The 19,729-nt window shown below is 33.1% G+C and overlaps 2 protein-coding genes across 2 annotated transcripts in view; both read right to left on the bottom strand.

Moving 5' to 3' along the window:
• Nucleotides 1-780: 780 nt before the first annotated feature.
• LOC117125215 (protein chibby homolog 1-like) lies at nt 781-2,953 on the bottom strand. The gene is made up of 3 exons (XM_033271662.1): nt 2,827-2,953; nt 1,873-2,119; nt 781-950 (listed from the first exon to the last, which is right to left on the bottom strand). The coding sequence occupies exons 2-3, from the start codon at nt 2,060-2,062 to the stop codon at nt 796-798; spliced, it is 345 nt and encodes a 114-aa protein (XP_033127553.1). The 5' UTR covers nt 2,063-2,119; nt 2,827-2,953; the 3' UTR covers nt 781-795.
• Nucleotides 2,954-11,172: 8,219 nt separating this feature from the next.
• LOC117125211 (ras-related protein Rab-26-like) overlaps nt 11,173-19,729 on the bottom strand; it is a 30,228-nt gene continuing 21,671 nt past the window's right edge. The window contains exons 3-7 of the mRNA XM_033271657.1: nt 18,766-18,807; nt 13,690-13,809; nt 13,242-13,364; nt 12,477-12,553; nt 11,173-11,930 (exon numbers count right to left, since the gene is read on the bottom strand). Coding sequence (XP_033127548.1) covers nt 11,825-11,930; nt 12,477-12,553; nt 13,242-13,364; nt 13,690-13,809; nt 18,766-18,807 — 468 coding nt within the window. The 3' untranslated portion in view covers nt 11,173-11,824. The remainder of the gene's footprint in view (nt 11,931-12,476; nt 12,554-13,241; nt 13,365-13,689; nt 13,810-18,765; nt 18,808-19,729) is intronic.

Raw genomic sequence — 19,729 nt, 5'->3', positions numbered from 1 at the left:
CCCAAATGGTCAGTTTCCACCCTTTATGCTTCCTAGAAGACTTGGTTATAGATCATTTAGGTTCCCAAATGATCAACTTGAGCTTGATGAACTGACCTTGCTAAATACACAGTTTTGCAAAAGCAAATACATTTCAGTACCTGATATCCAGACACCATTTTCTTTATCAAACTTGAGTTCCTGTCCACCAAGTTTGAGTCGGGCGACATCGTACTGTAATCCATATTCTTCCTCTCGGATGGAACTCTCAAGCTTGTTTAAGTTGTTGTCGGGCGACATCGTAAGATGTGTATAAGAGACAGGGTTAGGATACAGATTAACAACATAAGCGCTTGCCATTGCGTTCATACATAAAATCTATCACTGGATCACTGGCCAATAGAAAATAGGAAATGCATACGTCTAATTGGTTAAGGATAAATACGAGATCAACTTGCTTACCATATCCACTTCATGGTAGTATTTAGAGCTAACTCTTAGCTACCGATCTGGATATTAAGGCGCTAGTGTGCTCTAAACTTTAGATTATTTTAGATTACAGTGCACACTCCAATTGGAGACCCCTCTAATTCGAGACCACTTTTCCAAATACCTAAATAACAATCTTCAACCTTTTAACACAAAGCTAGCCCTCTTATTGGAGATCAACCCCAGGACCACCCCAAATTTTCAGGTCCCAAAGATGGTCTCGCATTGCAGGACGAACTGTCTTTCACAACTACAGTGGGGTTTAAACAGGGCAATTCCACATTCTATTGCGTTTCACAAATCTGATTATCCTGTAATTGAGTAGGCTTACTGACAGCCGTTGGCACCATTTTTACTTACCATATCAAGAAGGACCTCCATCTTCAATTTCAACAAGTTGTTCTCCTCAAGTAAATTCTGGTTTTGCTTTCGCAATTTCATAAATTCTCGCTGGCTTACACCACCACCTCCTCCCCCTCCATCTAAAATAAAGATTATTTCACCATACAGTGTCACATACAAGTGGAATCATTAAAGGGAGTACAATGGAAAAGGAATAAAATAGAAAAATAAATCAGTGTAAAATACAAGAACACACTGAAATGTTGTATTTTCTTTAAATATACAATACAGTCGAACTTGCCTAAGTCGAATCCTAAATGCCATTGAAAAATTGTTCGACTTAGACTTGTTAATTAATGGAAAAAACAACAATTTGGCATGTAAAATAAGTTCGACTTAGAAATTATTCGACTTAGGCAAGTTTAACTGCTACCGTATATTGAAAAATATTTATATTTATTAGTTTATATTATATTTATTAATTGCATTTCATTTTATTTTTTAAACAATAAAAATGGTAACCCTTACACAGTTGCCGAATTTTCAACTAGATGAAGGCTGCAACTTAACAAAGAAGAAGATAACTGACCCACCCTTGAATATTTATCTCCTAAACCGACCCTCATAAAGAGACTTGGTTACGGAGAGAATCTACAGGACCAAATAACCAGCTCTACTCATGAACAGACTTCAAATCAAATCAAATATGCATTTATTTTCCATACAATACAGTAATGCAGTATACAATATGCAAATTGAAACAAACAGAAAGGAGGCTACAGCATAGCTAAGGTCCCAAATGATCAGTTGCCACCATCTCTGTTTACTAAGAAACTTGGCTATACTGTAGCTTTGGTGGTCCTGATGATTAACTCTGCACTCTCCAAGCTTTGAAGAGAATTCAATGTAGAGGATGGAGGGTCCCAAATGGTCAGTTTCCAGCCTCTATGCTTCCTAGAAGACTTGGTTATAGATCATTTAGGTTCTCAAATGATCAACTTGAGCTTGATGAACTGACCTTGCTAAATACACAGTTTTGAAAAAGCAAATACATTTCAGTACCTGATATCCAGACACCATTTTCTTTATCAAACTTGAGTTCCTGTCCACCTAGTTTGAGTCGGGCGACATCGTACTGTAATCCATATTCTTCCTCTCGGATAGAACTCTCAAGCTTGTTTAAGTTATTCAGAGACGATGATCTCCGAGGTGGTGTTTTCTTTGGGGTGAACTTTGGGCCAAAAAGGGGCATTTTGTTTCCTGTTGAAGTCTCTCAGTTGTGTATATTTGAAGTTGCGTCCCTTTCCTCCTGTTATTAAATGGCAAAAAACAAAGAACTACGTTTATGTCTATCATTTACTACTACCAAACATCGTCAGATACTAAATACTCTAAAAAATATCAAATATTTGAATTAGACATGCAGTGATGAAAATTTTCTTTTGACTGAAAAGAAGACTCCTCGGGCCAGGGATAAGCCCACTCCCAAAATCGGCTGAATTTTATTTTGTGCATGTTCAAGGGGGTGGGCTTTACTGTACGTCTACCACCAAGCAGAGAGAGCAGACAGATAAAGGAAGTTCAGGAACAGAATTTTATTATTAATATTATTATTGTGGTGTATGATGGACTTCCCTGTTCACTGTTGTTATTGTACGTTGGATAGCCACCAGCAGAGAGGTGATTATTACGAAAAAAACAAGAAAAGTTGCATATAAATCTCTTGAGATGAGGCATTAGCCACCATTGTGTCTCGTAGGGTAGGCCTGGCTGGGATACCAGGCGATGGCCTGCCAATATCGGTTGAGATACAGGTCAACCTGTACCCATTCCAACCCGCACCCACAACCCGTCGTGCACGGCTTCGCCTGGTCTGGTCCCACCGGCCACCGATATGCTTTTCAGGGCTAGGCTAGGCCCTAGGTCTAGGCCTAGCCCTAAGAGACTTCAGTCACGCTTATTAATACTTGAATAAAATAAGCAAAATACGCGGATGGAAACTAAATAAAATCTTACCATGCGTTATCTTCTGAAATTTAAACCGGCTTGCATATAGGCCTATATTTTTTTATTTTAACAAAACAGTAACTTCCCTATGTTTTTAGTTGCTTAGCTCCAATGTTAGATTAAGTTAAGTTAAGAATAGTTTGCCGCCCCCCTGAGTTTCAGTTTAAAGTATTTGAATAAACGCCCATGGGCGTTTATAGTTAGTTGAGAAGGGTTTTTGAGGCGTTTTATTATTTGTGGGAGGCGTTTATTTTTTGGTGTGTAAGATAGATAAGTATATACTGAAATAAATAAATAATATAATTCTACTAACATTAATAGAATGTGTTGAGCAAGATTTTGCTCTCATTTGTTTTGTTTACTAGTTATTCAGTTGGTGTTATTCAGGGAATTGTTCTGCCCTGGTTTTGTCCGTGAAAGACATTGTAAGGTTTTATTACTCGTTTGTTCATCCTGCACCTTTTTTCTAAGCGTCTTGTTTTCCCTTCTCTTCTTATATTTTCTTATCATATTCTTAGTTTCACTATATCAGTTTCTTCACCTTGGCCCAATCTCTTTCTAACTAAAACAAAATGTGTGTTCTTTAATCGTCATCTACATAATCTATATAGACAATAATATAAAGGTCATTGCAAAGTTGTTTTATAACAAGGATGTTGGACGTGTTTACCTTGGTGGAAATATAGCCAACATTTCTTGGCGAAACTTGTTATACCTTCGGAGCTCAGAAAAAACATATTATTTTGCAACGGTTTTGTCAACAGCATCCAGACGGAGGAGAAAATACAAATATATTTTTTGCCAAAAAATACAAATTTAAAGAATTTATCAATCACACTGTTTACATTCACCGGGTGAATGTAAACAGTGTAAGATAAATTCTTTAAATTTTATATAATTAAGAAGGAAATCTTTGATGATTCCAAGGCAGCTGTGGTGTTGAGCTAATAAAAATAAATAAAAATGTTTTTATTTATCTGAAATTTTCTTTAGTTTCGCTAACTGGCCAAAAATGTTTTCTTTTTCAATTTTATTCGAAATCATCATATTGGCGGGCGGCCGGGCGGCGGGATCGCTATTAAAAGAAGGCGTAAAAAAGTATCGTCATCCTCTTTAGCTGAGACGGCCATTTCAGACTGGACAAACAAGTTTATGTTCCAGGGGCACTGCTCCAGAAATTTAGCTGAAGGATACCAAAAAATTCAAACAGAGTGGTCAAAATCTCTGGGTATAAATCTGGCGGGGTTCATGCTTTTAGACCACGGGAAGAAGTATTTTGGCAATCACTTAAACTTTATTTGGATCCGTAAATTATGTGCTTGTCTGGAGAGGGATATCGAAAAACCTGGAATAGAAGCCCTGGGATTCCAATTGCGGATCTAGGGAGTGAATAGGGTGACTAGCCACACCCTTCGTTTACCGTGAAAAAAATAATGGTCACCGTCTTTTGTGTCTGCTTCCAGGAATTTGAAATAAAGGGGACCCGGAGAGGGACTTTTCAGAGGTTTAGGGTCTATCAGTGCGGTCTATACTATCTCAGCACCACTTGGAGTTTAGGTAAGAAAATTCATGATTATGGCACCTCTAAATGGCCGGAAATGGCCATTTTAAATTCAGGAGGGGGAGGGGGTGTGTGGGGCGGGCCGGCTGGACCCCTTAAATCCTATGTCCTATGTCGTGTACTCTGGTAAACATACACTTTCTATAAGCTTACTTCTTTTCAAATGCCATCCAAGATCGTCTAGCAGTCTACTAATTCTAGTCTAAAAATCTCAAATGGGAGGGCTAGGGGAAGCCCCTCCCAAAACTACCCCTCTTCCACCACACTCTGTCCTTCTTACCTCCCATTATCCACCCCCATTGCTAAATCCTAGATCCGACCCTGCTTGAAGCCTCGTTTTAAGCTCAAATAACGATAAATCGGATGATACTCAATAAAGCTCATGTGGCCGAATCTGAGAAGAATGACCAAGTTAAAAAGTGGCCAATTTTGGTAAAAACCATGAGCTATAGCTCATACTTTTTTTTTTTGGAGGATTTTTTTTACCCCGCCATTTTCCAGTTCTTTCGTATTCAATGATACCTACAGATCACAAGAGTTATCTGTAGGTTGATAAATGCCACTTAAATCCTCGTTTCTGGTAAAATTTTGGTAAAAACCATGAGCTATAGCTCATACTTTTTTTTGGACGATTTTTTTTTACCCCGCCATTTTCCAGTTGTTTCGTATTCCATGATACCTACAAATCACAAGAGTCCTCTGCAGGTTGATAAATGCCACTTAAAGCTTACAGTTAAGCTTAAATAACGATAAATCGGATGATACTCAATTAGGCCCATGTGGCCGAATCTGGGAAAAACGACCAGGTTAAAAATTGGCCAATTTTGGTGAAAAACCATGAGCTATAGCTCATACTTTTTTTGGACAATTTTTTTTACCCCGCAATATTTCAGTTGTTTCGTATTACAGATCACAAGAGTTCTCTGTAGGTTGATAAATGCCACTTTTATTTTTTGGATGAGGACATTTGGATGAGCCTCCTTTTAGAGATTAAGCCAATGGGGCTTCACGGTAACTCCCGACCACCTTAATTGTGGTGTTATGGTACCAAATGACACAACCCTGAAACGTTTGAATGAAACAAAACAAATACCATCATTATTTGATCACAATGTCCTTTATTTTTTACACTTAAGATACAAGAAAAGTTTTTTCTCTAGTTGAATAACATCATAAACACATTGAAGACGCCTCTAAATAGAAGTACAAACAACAAGAACCAAATCACAAAATATATGTTACACTTTCTAGGTGGGTTCACCTGGAGAAAAAAGAACCAGCTGAGATTGATAAGAATCCCACAGGGGCATAAGCTGGTTTCAGTCTGGGGGGGGGGGGGAATTGAGAATGCGCAACTAAATTCATATTCCAATGAAAATTTAATTGTCATTTTTTTGTATAACCCACTTTATTGGGACTAATAGGCCGCCATCAGCAATCCCCCCACCCCCTCCCAGCCTACAGCAGTTATCAGCATGAATCTACTCTTAACCAAGAAACTTTGATGCAGCATTCGCAACTATACTTCAACATCCATGGGTCGACCTTCTAAAGATTAATGTTTAGTGGCCGTACGTAACAAATCATCTGGCTTTTCACAAATAACTAGACCTAATTTAGGGACTGCGGTTTTTAGTTACAATAATTTATTCCAATTATACAGAGTCATTAATTTTAGCTGCATATATTCAATTAAAAAATATGTGCAGCTTGTCTGGGCACTGCACCATAAATGTATAGAAGGGATTTTGATAATTAAAATCCCAATTTATAAAATTCTCAGGTGGACTATTAGAATAGAAACCAGATATATAGCAGATTTTGGAGAGCAGAAATAAGCCTCTCTCTAAAAAAAAAAAAAATCATATTGGGAATTTCACCATACACAACAAAAACGATATCTTAAGAAGTGAAATATCGATATAATTAACCACAAGCATGGCTATTAGTATAGCACTTAGCCTTAAGCACATTATGATAAACGTGAAACAGTTGTTACCATTTATTATCAACACTCTATATAGAGGATTGTTGATGCTTTTTTTTTTTATACAATTTGCACTAATCTTATGCACTTTCTCAATGTTTTACTGTTTTCCATTGTCATGTGAATAATCTGGGGCTAATTTAATGCTCTGTCCTCATTATCATTTTTTTTGTATACAAATACAAAAGGTGATTTGCGCAAATATGGGCATAAAGATGTTCATACAATTTATACCAGTATTTGAACGAATAACAAGTCTTTGTCTCAAATGTTCACCTATGAGCCAAAAAATGTAAAAAAAAAAATCTAAATCTGAGCAGAACATAGAGAAATTAGGGGGTGGGGGGTTCTTTACTTTCCAGAAGGGGTGGGGGGAGGTCTTTACTTTCCAGAAGGGGTGGGCAGTTTTCCTATGGCTTTCCGATAGACTTCTGACCACGTCCTTCCAGTAGGGGTGGACATCTTACAAAGACTTATTAACCTTCCAGAATAGATGGACAAACAAAAATCTTCCCACATTCTATGAGTCTTAGACCAAATACATTTTTCCATTCTTCATTCATAAAACAATTCATGTTTTAACCAACATGTTATCAAAATTAAGAATACCAACAAGCTACTTATTTAAACCTAAAAAATCTGTAGTATACTAGAGTAGATCAATCTAGCATAGGCATACAACATATAAATCAGGTTACAAATAGTCCAAAGATGAATATCATAATCAATAAAGTGGAAATTTTGAGCTACATTATTCCGCATAAAAAATTAATATCATGCTAAAGGTCAATCTTTGCAAAAATAAAGGGGGAAAATATTGAACGAACATCTCAAAGGGGTTGCTACAGCTAATAAAATAGGCACAAAAATTTCCACTTTTCAAAATAGTAATTGATTTTGCATACCACCCTTTCAGGTAATATATTAATATAAAACAGGATTATATTATTATTATACAATTAATAACAAACTAATGAACGCTCTTCAATGCAACAATGAAAACAATATTCTCACAAAATTTAATCTGGTTCCATAAAGTATAGTAGGAAAAACAATGTTTAAATATTTAAGTACACTTATAAATTGAAAAAAAGTATTAAATTCAAAGACAAAATTATCTTCAAAATGATATCTAATTATTATTATTTAGCAAAAAACACACAAGGGCATAATCAATTGCACATTTTACTCTAGTTAGGCGAGACTTTTTATACCTTGTTAAATGAACCCACTGACCACCAAAAATTGTGATTTTTAATAAAAATTAAATTTCATTTTTGGCCAGTTAGCGCACCCTCACTACGAAAATATGGAAATTTCATAAAAAAATACATTTTTTTAATCTATTTTTATTATGCCCTCAGTTTTCCTGAAATCTTCAAAAATAAGATACATATTTCTTCCTTATTTTATATAAATTTACAGCATTTATTAATTTCATTAGTATACTGTTTAATTCATTAATACAATTTTATTTTTATTTTCTCCTCTGCCTGATGGTTTTGGCAAAATCATTTTGCTAGATGAGAACATTTTATTTCAATTTTTTACCCCCTCCTCTGACAATCTTAAATTTTTTTTTTTGCAAAACAAGGTATAAAGAAGTCTCGCCTTAGTTTATGGATATCAGTTATTTTGTAAAGCGCCCTCAAACTGACATATAACTTCCATCATGTAGCTATAAGTAGCTTATGAACGTCTCAATTTTTCTATAAAAATAAATGAACTATGATAACCCCATGACTCATGATCAATAATTCTTAAAAAAAGTTATAATACACTGATTTGATAAGAATTTAAGATACACATAAAGGTAATGATTATTACATCAAATACATTTCTTTGATAGCGCTAAGGAGCCTCGCCTTTCTATTGTGCATTCATGTGTACTTTCATGTTTTAGTTTGTTTAATTTTAGTATTTTCGTTGACAACTAAAACGGTATTTGTTATTTAGTTATTTTTATACCTTTTTAAAATTAAGATGCATCTTGGCCTTTGCCCATGTTATGTTGTTAGATCTGTGATATATAGAATATGATATAAAATATATAACACAAATTGACATACAAAAAGACCTAATTGGTGAATCAGGTGTTAGAGCTCTGCCCAGACTACAAATATTCTTGAATGCCCATATTTAGTCATGATGTGGCTATATTTGGTCTTGATGTGATGTCATCATGACTATATTTAGGCATGTCACATGTTTTTTTCAAATATAAATTTAGTAGTCTGGAGAGGGCTTAAGACAAAATTTGTTGAATGAATAAAACATATATTTTTATTTATGTAAATGATGAATTAGCATAATCACACAGGTGTCAGCAAAAATAGGCTCAAACAATGAATTTACCTCCGTTTCAATGTTATATGATAACGCTTAAATTATAATAGATCTTTGTGAGGAGGTTAAATACCAGTGTGGTACTCCATTCCTCAAAACATATTTACCCCCACCCCACAAAAAAAATTAATTGTAAAAAATGTAAATTGATTTAAAAATTTGAAGTTAGTCAGCACCATGTTATCATGTATGAATTCTTTTACATAATTTTCCAATCTTTGGCTAAAAGAATTCAAGAAATTAATAATAAACATCAATGGAACTCTAACTTCTTTTGGTGGAGAAAATATTACTTAACATCAAACTTTCTCTATAAGTTCAACTTAAAATATGGAATATATATATGAAAGCAAGAATTCTTTTTAGTTTAGTGTTAATATAGGAGATACATTAATAGTAGTTTTCTTGGAATGGATAAAAATATATTATTTCAGAAATTTAAAAAAAATTGTACTTGTATTATGTAGACTGGCAATTCAAACAAGTTCTCTATAATTTATTGGACTGGAATGCAACTACATATCAAGGTTTGTCCCATAACCAAAAAACTTATTAAAAATTTGATTAGTTTTTTTTTTAATAGAGGGATTGGTTATATTGCAAATAATGTCATTTATAAGAAAAAAGTAATAATAATTAGAATGTTATCAATATTGCAAATTATCATATTACAGTATGATTATATTACACATTATATTAGTTAACTAAGTATGTACAAATAAATTAGTTAAGAAACAAGTGTATTTTGAAATACTGGATAGTGTATTTGAATTAAGAATATATATATATATATATGTATGCAAATGAGTTAGTTTCATGAATAAGTTTGCAATAATATCCAAAACTAGTATTGAAAAAAGGTATTAGTTAATGCAGTATGGTCTGAATTTAGTTTTTAGAAACTGAAAAATACCAACTTATTCTTACAATTATATATATAACTACCTACACATTCTTGCTTGTCCAAAAATCTATCTTCAATGAGGGAAGGGCATTAAGGATCAGACACTAGGAAGCTTTTAATTTGTTCAACGACACGGCACTAGAACGGAATCACCCATGCGTGGCCATCCTATGTACTCTGCATACGTATATTTGGCCAAATTGAGTCCTAGAATCCACGCGACGAGCGAACTTAACATTCCCACATGCGCAGATGACTTTTAGTGACGTCATTACGTTCTACCGTCGTCATACAATCGAAAGCTCCCTATTGGCTTAATTCAGTAGACCTTTCCAGAGAGTCAATCAAACAACTGACCAATCAGAACAGCGCCAGGAATATGCGCGCATCTCACGAGCATACATGTCCAACAAACACATGTGTTTGCGTATGTTTTAACAGTGTTGTTTTGTAAGGCCTTTGCAACAATATCCTAGGAGTAGGGCTTAGACGAAAGGTTCATTCCCATTTAAAAATTCTATTGATTCTTTGTCATTCCTTACACCAGCTGTTCACATGGATTTTAATTTGCCTTAATTGGCAATGGTCTTGGTTTTTAGATGGTTTCTGGTTAATTTAGACTAATTTTTCTATTGTCAATGAAACCAACAATATGCATCACCATTACTACAGAAAATCATAGCATTCCGAGGCTACTATAGGGAAGGCATTAATGGCAGTGTGATATGTATTTAGTGTATTATTACTGGGTACAAATATTATATATACACAAAAAATCACCCATCCTCAGTTGTTACTTACATACTGTCTACATATTTTCAATACAAAATTAGAGGCAACTTTGTGGAGAATTTCAACTTCAGAATGAAAATAATACTTTCCCTACTGATATCTTTCTGTACACACCCCAATCAATTTTGAATAGTAATAAAATCATTTGAGAAAATAATGTTTATCAACAACAATTATTTTGATATGAATCTGTGATGCTACATACCAATAAAAAATACAAATGTAGCTTCAGCAATTCTATTTTTTTCTACTTAACTTTGCATTAAAAAGTTACATACACACTTCAGTAGAATTATAGCGGAGACAGTTTTATATGATTGATGTATATATAATGTATATCTATAGTCATGTATTTATATTCAATTTTCTACAACAATTTGTGAGAACAATCATTAGCAGTTTGATAGAACTGTTTTGTACTGAAACTGGGATTGTATTGTTAATTAATTCAAATTAAAATCTACACCAACTCTCAAACTATCCATACTAGGAAGTTTTATGTGACAAAGTTATGTGAACTGTTCATATATGGGCATTATAATGTAATACTATATCTATATTTGGGCATGGTGATATCATATCATATTCCTATATGGGAAATTACATAAAGCCAAGCATACATCAGATTTCGTCTGATAAGCTTTATCCATACTATAATGTTTTCTTTGACAAAAAACTTCCGTATGCCCATATATAGTCATGATGTGCCTATATATGGTCATGATGTGATGTCATCATGACCATATTTAGGCATGTCACATGTTGTTTTTTTTCAAATAAAATTTGATAGTCTGGACAGGACTTAAGAACTCAACAGCAAATGTTTGGTCACACTTTGTCTGAAGAGGCCATCAGACTTCCAACATACATGGAAAAATACATAATTTGTCTCATCAAACTTCCTTACAGACAACAATGTGGTATACTGCATAGTACCCTGCTTTAGGCTAACACAAAATGCTGAATGTAATATCTCTTAAGTCAGGCATACTGGTGCTTCTATATATTCATCTTGTTGTGATGCAAATACCAATAATCTAAATCAACACTTTCATTATGGTACTCGATAGGATCAAGCTATCACCATTTTGCTTTTCATTTATCAGTTTTCTTTATTAAGGATTAAAATTATCCAAAAACTTATTATCTTGCAACAAATATCACTCTTAATTATTTCTTTGAAAACATTTTATATACATATCTCAGTAACAAAAAAAAAACAACATCTTGTTCATAATGTTACATATAACATTTACCTCGCATGGACTATAAACTGACCACTGATAAGATATCGCAACATTCAGCGGATCTGAAACATTACCGTTGTGTCAACAACCTAGCAACAAGAAGAGATCTCAAGCAAGTGAAGCCGATGACTGGTGATTATCAGTTGTATTGGATTTATTGTGTGTTGTTTTTAAGCTGTACAGCAATTAGCAGGGTTTACTTTGCGTTCATCTACATACTGCTTCACACTAAACGAGGGGTCGTTGGGTTTCCTTGTTTTCTTTGCACGAAGATCTCTGTAAAAGAAGTTCAAAGCTCTTTATTCACTGATTTTTTTTTTAAACATTCGTATTAAGCATTCATGTTACGTATATCATTTCAACGGAGAACAGAAAAAAAAAAAAAACGGCAGGGAAAAACCAAAATATCACAGATTGAAGATGATGGTTCGCTTATAAAACAAAAAACTTAATTAAAACGAGACACAACATGACATTACCTACACAAAAAATACATGACAAAAACAACAGAATTCAAGTGGTCTTCATTAACGTCTGAAAAATTATATTACATTTTATATTTATATTTTACATAATTTTTTATACTTAATTATATATTTTGTTTACTACAACAGTATTTATAATTTATAATGAAAAAATAAATTGAGCAGTTACTGTCTTTTTTCTTTAGAATGGCATTCTGTCGACAGCATCAAACTGTTGTATGTCCATATATAGTCATAATGTATCTATATATGGTCATGATGTGATCTCATCATGACCATACAGGCATGTTACCTGTTTTTGTCAAATAACAATTATTAAAATTCAAACTCAACATACTTTGCAACAGCTATAAACGCTAGTTCCACATTCAACCCAGTTTTTGCGGATGTCTCCATAAATGCTATCCCATGATCCTACAGTACAAAAAAAAAAAAACACAACAAAACAAAGATATAAATAATCAAGTGTACTGTATGTACTTACTTAGTCTGTATTTTTTTCAGTTAGAGATTCTATCAGGAAGTATTCTACTTCTAAACAAACTGTTTAGAAGTGTCTTTTTTCTTTAGAAAATATACTGTAAGTTTAGTATTAAGGGCAGCTCTCAAAAATGAGAAGTGAAAAAAATAATATATTAAATTAATTTTTCTGACAGTAGCCTCTACATTATTACATGGTAAAAATCTTGGCTTTACTAAACTTTCCCTAGATAGTTTAGGGACAAGGCCCGGGATTTATCAATCTCAGCTTAGCAAATGTCAAGAAAGTTAAGATGTCCCTAAGCAAATATCTTAAGCTGATTTATCAAACCATAGCAAATCTTATCTTAAAAATCATCTTAGATGGCGCATGCGTACAATTGAATTATTAATTTTAAGCAATTTTTAAGCTAAGCAATATTAAAAAAAAAATATTAAGCAAAAAAAATGGACTTAAGACGAATTTAAACTGATTTCTAGTTTGATAAATCTGGCCCAAGGTGCTAAAGTTGGTACAATGATACACCCTTACTAGCTAACACACTCACCACAAGCTAGTTACATTTACCTTAGTTACACAAAACTAAACTAGATAGTTAACTAGCTAGCTGACATTACTTACCCTTGCTAATTTTTCTCCTTCATCACGCCTGACAACCCTGTCTGAGGATATATCAGCTTTGTTCCCTAGCAACATGACAACAACATCTTCACTTGCATATTCTTTGATTTCTGCCACCCATGCCTGCACAAAAATAAATATGTTGTTAAAATCAATGTATTATTCATAGATTTGATATGCAAATAAAGTGGATTTTAAAATGGCTACAGTTGGGCGGGTTCTACTTTCAAAACTGGTAGCACCAGTCAACATACATCGACTGAAGAGAAAGTAATCAACCAAGCGAAATTGTTAATGTTAAAAAAAGTAAACAATTTTGGTTTTATAAAGAAAATGAAAATCAAATACCAAATGAAAACCAATGAAGTTTTTCAATCCTTCAATCATGCCTATAGTTGTTAAACAAGGTGCCATCAACATTGTTCAAGCATTTAACACAATATCTTACCCGGATATGATCAAAGGACTGGCGATTAGCAACATCATAGAGTAACAATAAGGCATGTGCATCTCTGTAGTATGCATGGGTCACACTCCGGAACCTTTCTTGACCGGCGGTATCCCATATCTGTAACAACAATACATCAACATAAATATTATATAATGTTACATGCAATCAAAATTTTAATCAATTGTAATTTGTAAAACCCACCATCACAAACTGAATAGTTTTGCGTTGCCTGTGAAATTGGGCAAATAGGAAAATTTTAAACGCGACAATAAAAATGAACCTAGAACAAGTTCTCTGCACCCTCAAGTTCTCTGCACCAACAAGATTTGATCCGGTCACATCCTACAATTCAGATGACGAGAACACAAAATCCTCGCATGAGCAAATGACTCTATGTGATGAATTCCTATTTTCTAGATCTCACTGCGTGTATTAAAAAGCCAATAGCCAAAATATGTTGCAACCTACTTTCTGGTTAAAATTGGTTTCAGCATTTTCTTAACATATTACTAATCTTAAACTAATGTACATCACAATGATATTTATTTTTGGTGACTGGATTTGTCTCTGCATTGTTTGCATTTTATGTTAACTGAACCTTGTTTTCTACTTTTCCTTGTAAACATTTTGTAGTTTATATTGTTTCTTTTTTTCCCATACTAGTTGGAAGAGTCTTTGAATAGTGATTTTTTTTTTTTGCTTTTTGACAATTTTCTCCAGAATATTTTTTGTGATGTATTTGTGGAAAATAAATAAATGAAAATGTTATATTTATTTTTAAGCTGTTTCCTTCCCAAATGTCTTTTTCAAACATATCCATGTACACTACTCCACTTTAAGAAAATCTACAGTATGCAAGATATTATCTGATTCATATCATGGTTTTAAAATAAATTGGAAAATATATATTATGCAATAAATTATGAGTAATGTCATATTTTTTGGTCTCTTGTGCCATAAGCTCAATTTGTGATGAGGTCACATGAAAAATACGATTTTAAATCATTATATATTCTCCACGGTTAACACAAAATAAATACGAATGTGCATAGCCTGCACTATATTCCAAATGTCAAGCTATCCCTCTAGAACAACATACCTAAAAAAATATAAATACAGATGTATAAATGTGTAGGCAATTTTCAATGGGATCAATCTTGTGGGTAAGATTAAAATACTGTATTATTTGAGGCTTGGCATCTCAAAACCAGCGTACAGTCGCTAAATGTTAAACTGAGTATTCAGCATATGATGTGGTAGTATTGTATACTTTAGCACAGACAAGCCACAATGCTTTTACTCATAACTTTGGCAAAATACTGTTTTAAAGTTGATTCCAGTAAATGGCCTATTATTTTAAAGCTTATAATAATGTGGAGAATATGAATGTTAAAAAGTAAATTTTCTTGTTTGGTCACTAATACTGGTTTGGTGCATGGCAAGCCCCTAGTTTTTCATTACCCACTACAGTACAATATATAAATTATAATAATAATTATTATTATTAATATTATTATTATTGTTATTATTATTATTATTATTATTATTGTTATTATTATTGTTATTATTATTAATATTATTATTATCATTATTATTATTATTATTATTGGCCAAAATATGGAAATCTTCAAAGCAAACTACTGTACTAATCTTCCAACACTTAATTATGCATCATTTGTTTGGCTTTTTAAGTACAGTAGGAAAAATCGAGAAATAGAATATCTGCAATATCAGATGCAAGAAATATTCTTAGCACCAAGTAATATTACGGAAGAAGCTCCCCTAGGAGATTCAGTTGACAATCAACTGAAAACATACCTGTGAACAATTTAAAATTTTATAATTCAACATCTTTGGTAAAGGTAAAATTGCATCAATGAATTTTGTGAAATACTGTATATTTGTATACTACAGTTAGTCTAGTTTTTCACTATGACAACAAAAACACACCCTCAACTTTGTTTTGTGTGTGCCACTGTTGTGTCATTCTAAATTTATCTATTTATCTATTTTATTATTTAATTTATCCATCCATTCATTTTTATTTATTTATTAGGGCCTACAATAATACAATACAAAAAAGGTACATGAAACAGACAAGAAAAAAAAAATAATTTAGGGCACCAGGTAGCAGACAGAAATGGAATATGAAGAGTATTATTTTTTCTATGATTTTGGGTCAATAAACTTCAGAAGAAAGGCTCCCCAGCTTTTTGTTTTTATTTTTTCTATGACTCTGAGAAAGGTCAATAAACTTCAGAAGAAAGGCTCCCCAGCTTTCTGTTTTTATTTTTTCTATGACTCTGAGAAAGGTCAATAAACTTCAGAAGAAAGGCTCCCCAGCTTTCTGTTTTTCCCCTTATTACTATTCAATGCTCTATTTAGTTTTAGTATTATTACATATTCCATTTAAAGTCCAACATCAGTGTCGATGTTGCAGCTGCCTCTGATCTAACATAGGTTGTTGGTTGTTGTATTGCACTCTACTGCTTATTGCGAAATGCACTCTCAAATAGGAATGCAATTTTATCAACTACAAATTTCCTTACGTCAACTCATTTATGTTGACATAAACACCCACTTCAATACCTGAACAGAGGTTCTTAACATTTCAGGATAATTTACTCGTGGATGGTAGGTGCATGACACTCAATTTGACAATACAACTCGTTAGTGAGATATCCGATAGATTCTTTAAGAAGGTGGCCTTTTAAATCCACTGCACTTGTATGGCGACTACAGTTCAGTAGCTCTATATCCATATGTGACATTTCTGGCTAGTAAACTATAAATTTTTTAGCATTATTTTAAGGGATTAGATATGCTAAATAAAAGCAGTGCTTTTTGTAACTCCGTACATTTTATATTCCTATTTTCACACATGCATTTACTAAACTGTAACCATAATTGTTAATACATTTTGTGAATGAAATTGATTGAATATTAAGATCAAATGTTGGACTTGTTATTTTTTATACTTCTAGTCTCTAAATCCAGCCTGCTATAAAAAGTTGTATATTTTTTAATTGTACAGGTATTATATTGCGTGAAATGTTTAGAAAATTTACTCCTGGATCACAAGCTCTGCATACAAAATTATTTTTTTTTATCGTTTACATGAGCCAATATCAATTACTTCTTTATTCACCTTCTGTATGAACTGCACTTTGCAGTAATGAATAAGTTAGAATCGAGTCTGAAGATAGACTTTTTTTCATTCAATTACCATGCTAGATAGAATTGTAGATATTGAATATTTGCTAAATTTATCAGTATTTATTTATTATCTTGTCAAAATTCAAATTGAAGAAGCAAATCTTCAATCCAGTATCTTCATTTCATTTCACTATTTTATTTCAAAATCATATCATCATATCTTTGGGTTGCCATTATCAAACTCAATTGAATGGCTGGGAGTAAACCAACAACAACAGCAACAACATTATCAGCAGTGACAGATACACAGAAGCAGAATAGCAGAAGCAACAACAAAAACAGCAGAAAACCAGAGTACATCTTAATTATGAAAAGAGGCCAACATACAAACTAATTTCAGTATAACCACAGTGTTTACTTTGCCCATTTATTACTGTAGTTTTATTGACCAAAATCAGTGCTCGCTGCGTACAAATGCATCATATGTTCACAAACGTGTTTGTGTAGTTTATCTTCATGTCAATATAAGATACCATGCTGCGTTGGTTAAAAGTTGCAGTTGTATCAACTAATGTAATTTTTCTACTCGTGCAAGCGTGCGTTAAATTGCCATTCTATTTGCAATTGGCTGCAGATGAAACAAACAAATAAACAACTATCCCAGGGGAGCCCTCCATGAATGATGATGATTGCTTTTCGCCATTTAAGTGTCTCGCATTCACAGCGAACTGTGCGTTCCACTATGACATTTCATCAGCACTTTAATGAGATCAAATTTAAGGTGATGGTCATAAACATTTTAGTATTATCTTTCATGACAATGCACATTATATTATATATTTCTATATATTATATTGTAATATATCTTCATGTGATAAAGAATAAATAAATAAAAAAACCCAGTGTTAGCCAAATCATACCTTGAACCAATGCCCAGACTATTAAAATTTATTTGACAAAACTATGTGATATGCCCATGATGACATCATGACAAATATAGGCACAACATGACTATATATGGGCACAACATGACTATATATGGGAATGCAAGAGTTTTAAAAAAAAAAATGGTCTGGACAGAGCTGAAGCTGAATTTGGCTGAATATTTTTTTTATATCTTTTTATATTAAAAAAAAAATTTATTGTAGGTTTATTTTACACATTTCAGCATTCTATTTTCAATATTGAGACCACATTTGTAGATGAAAATGTAATCGGCAGAAAATTTGTTTCATGTCAATAAATTTTAAAGTATGCAAAAATTACAGAAAGCTAATTTATGATTTATCAGTAGCAATTCCACACAACTGACCTTGTAACAGGCAAATCAAAACTCATCATTGCTAAAATCCAGCCTCACTTGACTTTGATGTGAGAACGTGCTTACAATGCACTAGCTACTTAGGAAAATTCAACGATATTCTTTACATCTACTCTACATCTAAGGGGCACAATCCAAGTGGCTATTCCCAGAGCCACAATCTATTTTTAAGACCATACGGATTACAAAAGCATTTTCAAAATATAAATATGCTGAGATGTTTGTCGCTGATTGGCAAGCTGTGATGTTGCGCTTATAGCTTCATTAAGTAAACATGTACTGGTCATTATAATACAATGTACTTAAGGTATGAGTAACTCCTGCTGTACACAGCTAAATTCATCTTAGCTACCTTCCTTCAAGTTTAAACAGTTCAACAGAATTAGGTCATTCCCCTAATGTTTGAAAACATAAACATTCTAAGATTTCCATCTTTTGATTGGCTGTAAAAGCACTGTGTATGCTGTATACATAAGATCTTCCTCTCTTTACTCTGCAAAAATCCTGACCGAAGGCCCATGATACTAGATAGATACCTCTGTCAAACTCCTGTTGGAAAATGGACGCACCACTGGAAACATTGTAAACAAACTCACCTGTAACTTGATCTTTGACCCATCTACATCAACTATTTTATTCTGCAAGATAAAATACAATGAACGTAATTATGATTTTTATGTCAGTTTTATGTTACTAACATAAATTTAGCAAATTGTTCACATCATAAAGAATTATCAAATATGGCTGTGACATGACATCATAATGCCAAAATATGGGAAAATCACACAATTTCATTTTTCCACATGAAACTTTATATTTTCGTCAGAAATTCGGAGGTTAGTTGCTATGTTTACTGACAGCTGAACATTGAAATCCATATATCATACAAAAAATATTTGATCACTCTATCATGCAATCACTACAACTGAAGCATCGTTAATCATTTTAATTACTTAATTTTCATGATCAGCGTCCTTGATGATATTGTCAGTACAGTAACACAGTGAATTGAAGTGATTGCAATGAGAGGGTCATACACAGGAGATTATTGTCAATGCTGCATCTAATGAAAGTACAAAGCCCTATGGTTGGAACACCCATTAACAATTTCTTTTTTAGCTTGGCAAATCAAACATATGGAAGATGAATGGTGGATAAAATTTTTTTACTAGACTCAACAAGGTAATTCAACAGAAGGACGCACATCTCAGCTCTCGAACATAGCGCGTGCGTACAGTCCTTTGATCTTTACTGTGGCATCGACAATCCGATACTAGTTGCGAGTACAGCCGTCAATTATTAGTCTATGCGTGCCATTCGTTTTATGGTTAGTTTTTATTTTATTAATTTTGGGTACTTCGCAATATCTGTTACATCTGATTTTTTTTTGACCGCGAGCTTGTTAAATGCTTCTATAAACTGCAATTTGATTTGTGAAAATTGACCAAGAAAATGAAAAGTTATAATAATTTATAATTTACGAATTTTATAAAATTTCATGTTCTTATGTAACATTAATCTGTCATTTTGACAATGTTGGCATAAGGTGCCGAAAACGAA

Source organism: Anneissia japonica, unplaced genomic scaffold, assembly GCF_011630105.1.
Source record: "Anneissia japonica isolate Jap-2015-1 unplaced genomic scaffold, ASM1163010v1 scaffold212_len457575_cov179, whole genome shotgun sequence".
NCBI classification, from domain to species: Eukaryota; Metazoa; Echinodermata; class Crinoidea; order Comatulida; family Comatulidae; genus Anneissia; species Anneissia japonica.
The sequence above is the reverse complement of the archived record's forward strand: the minus strand, read 5'-3'. Positions and strand labels throughout refer to the sequence as shown.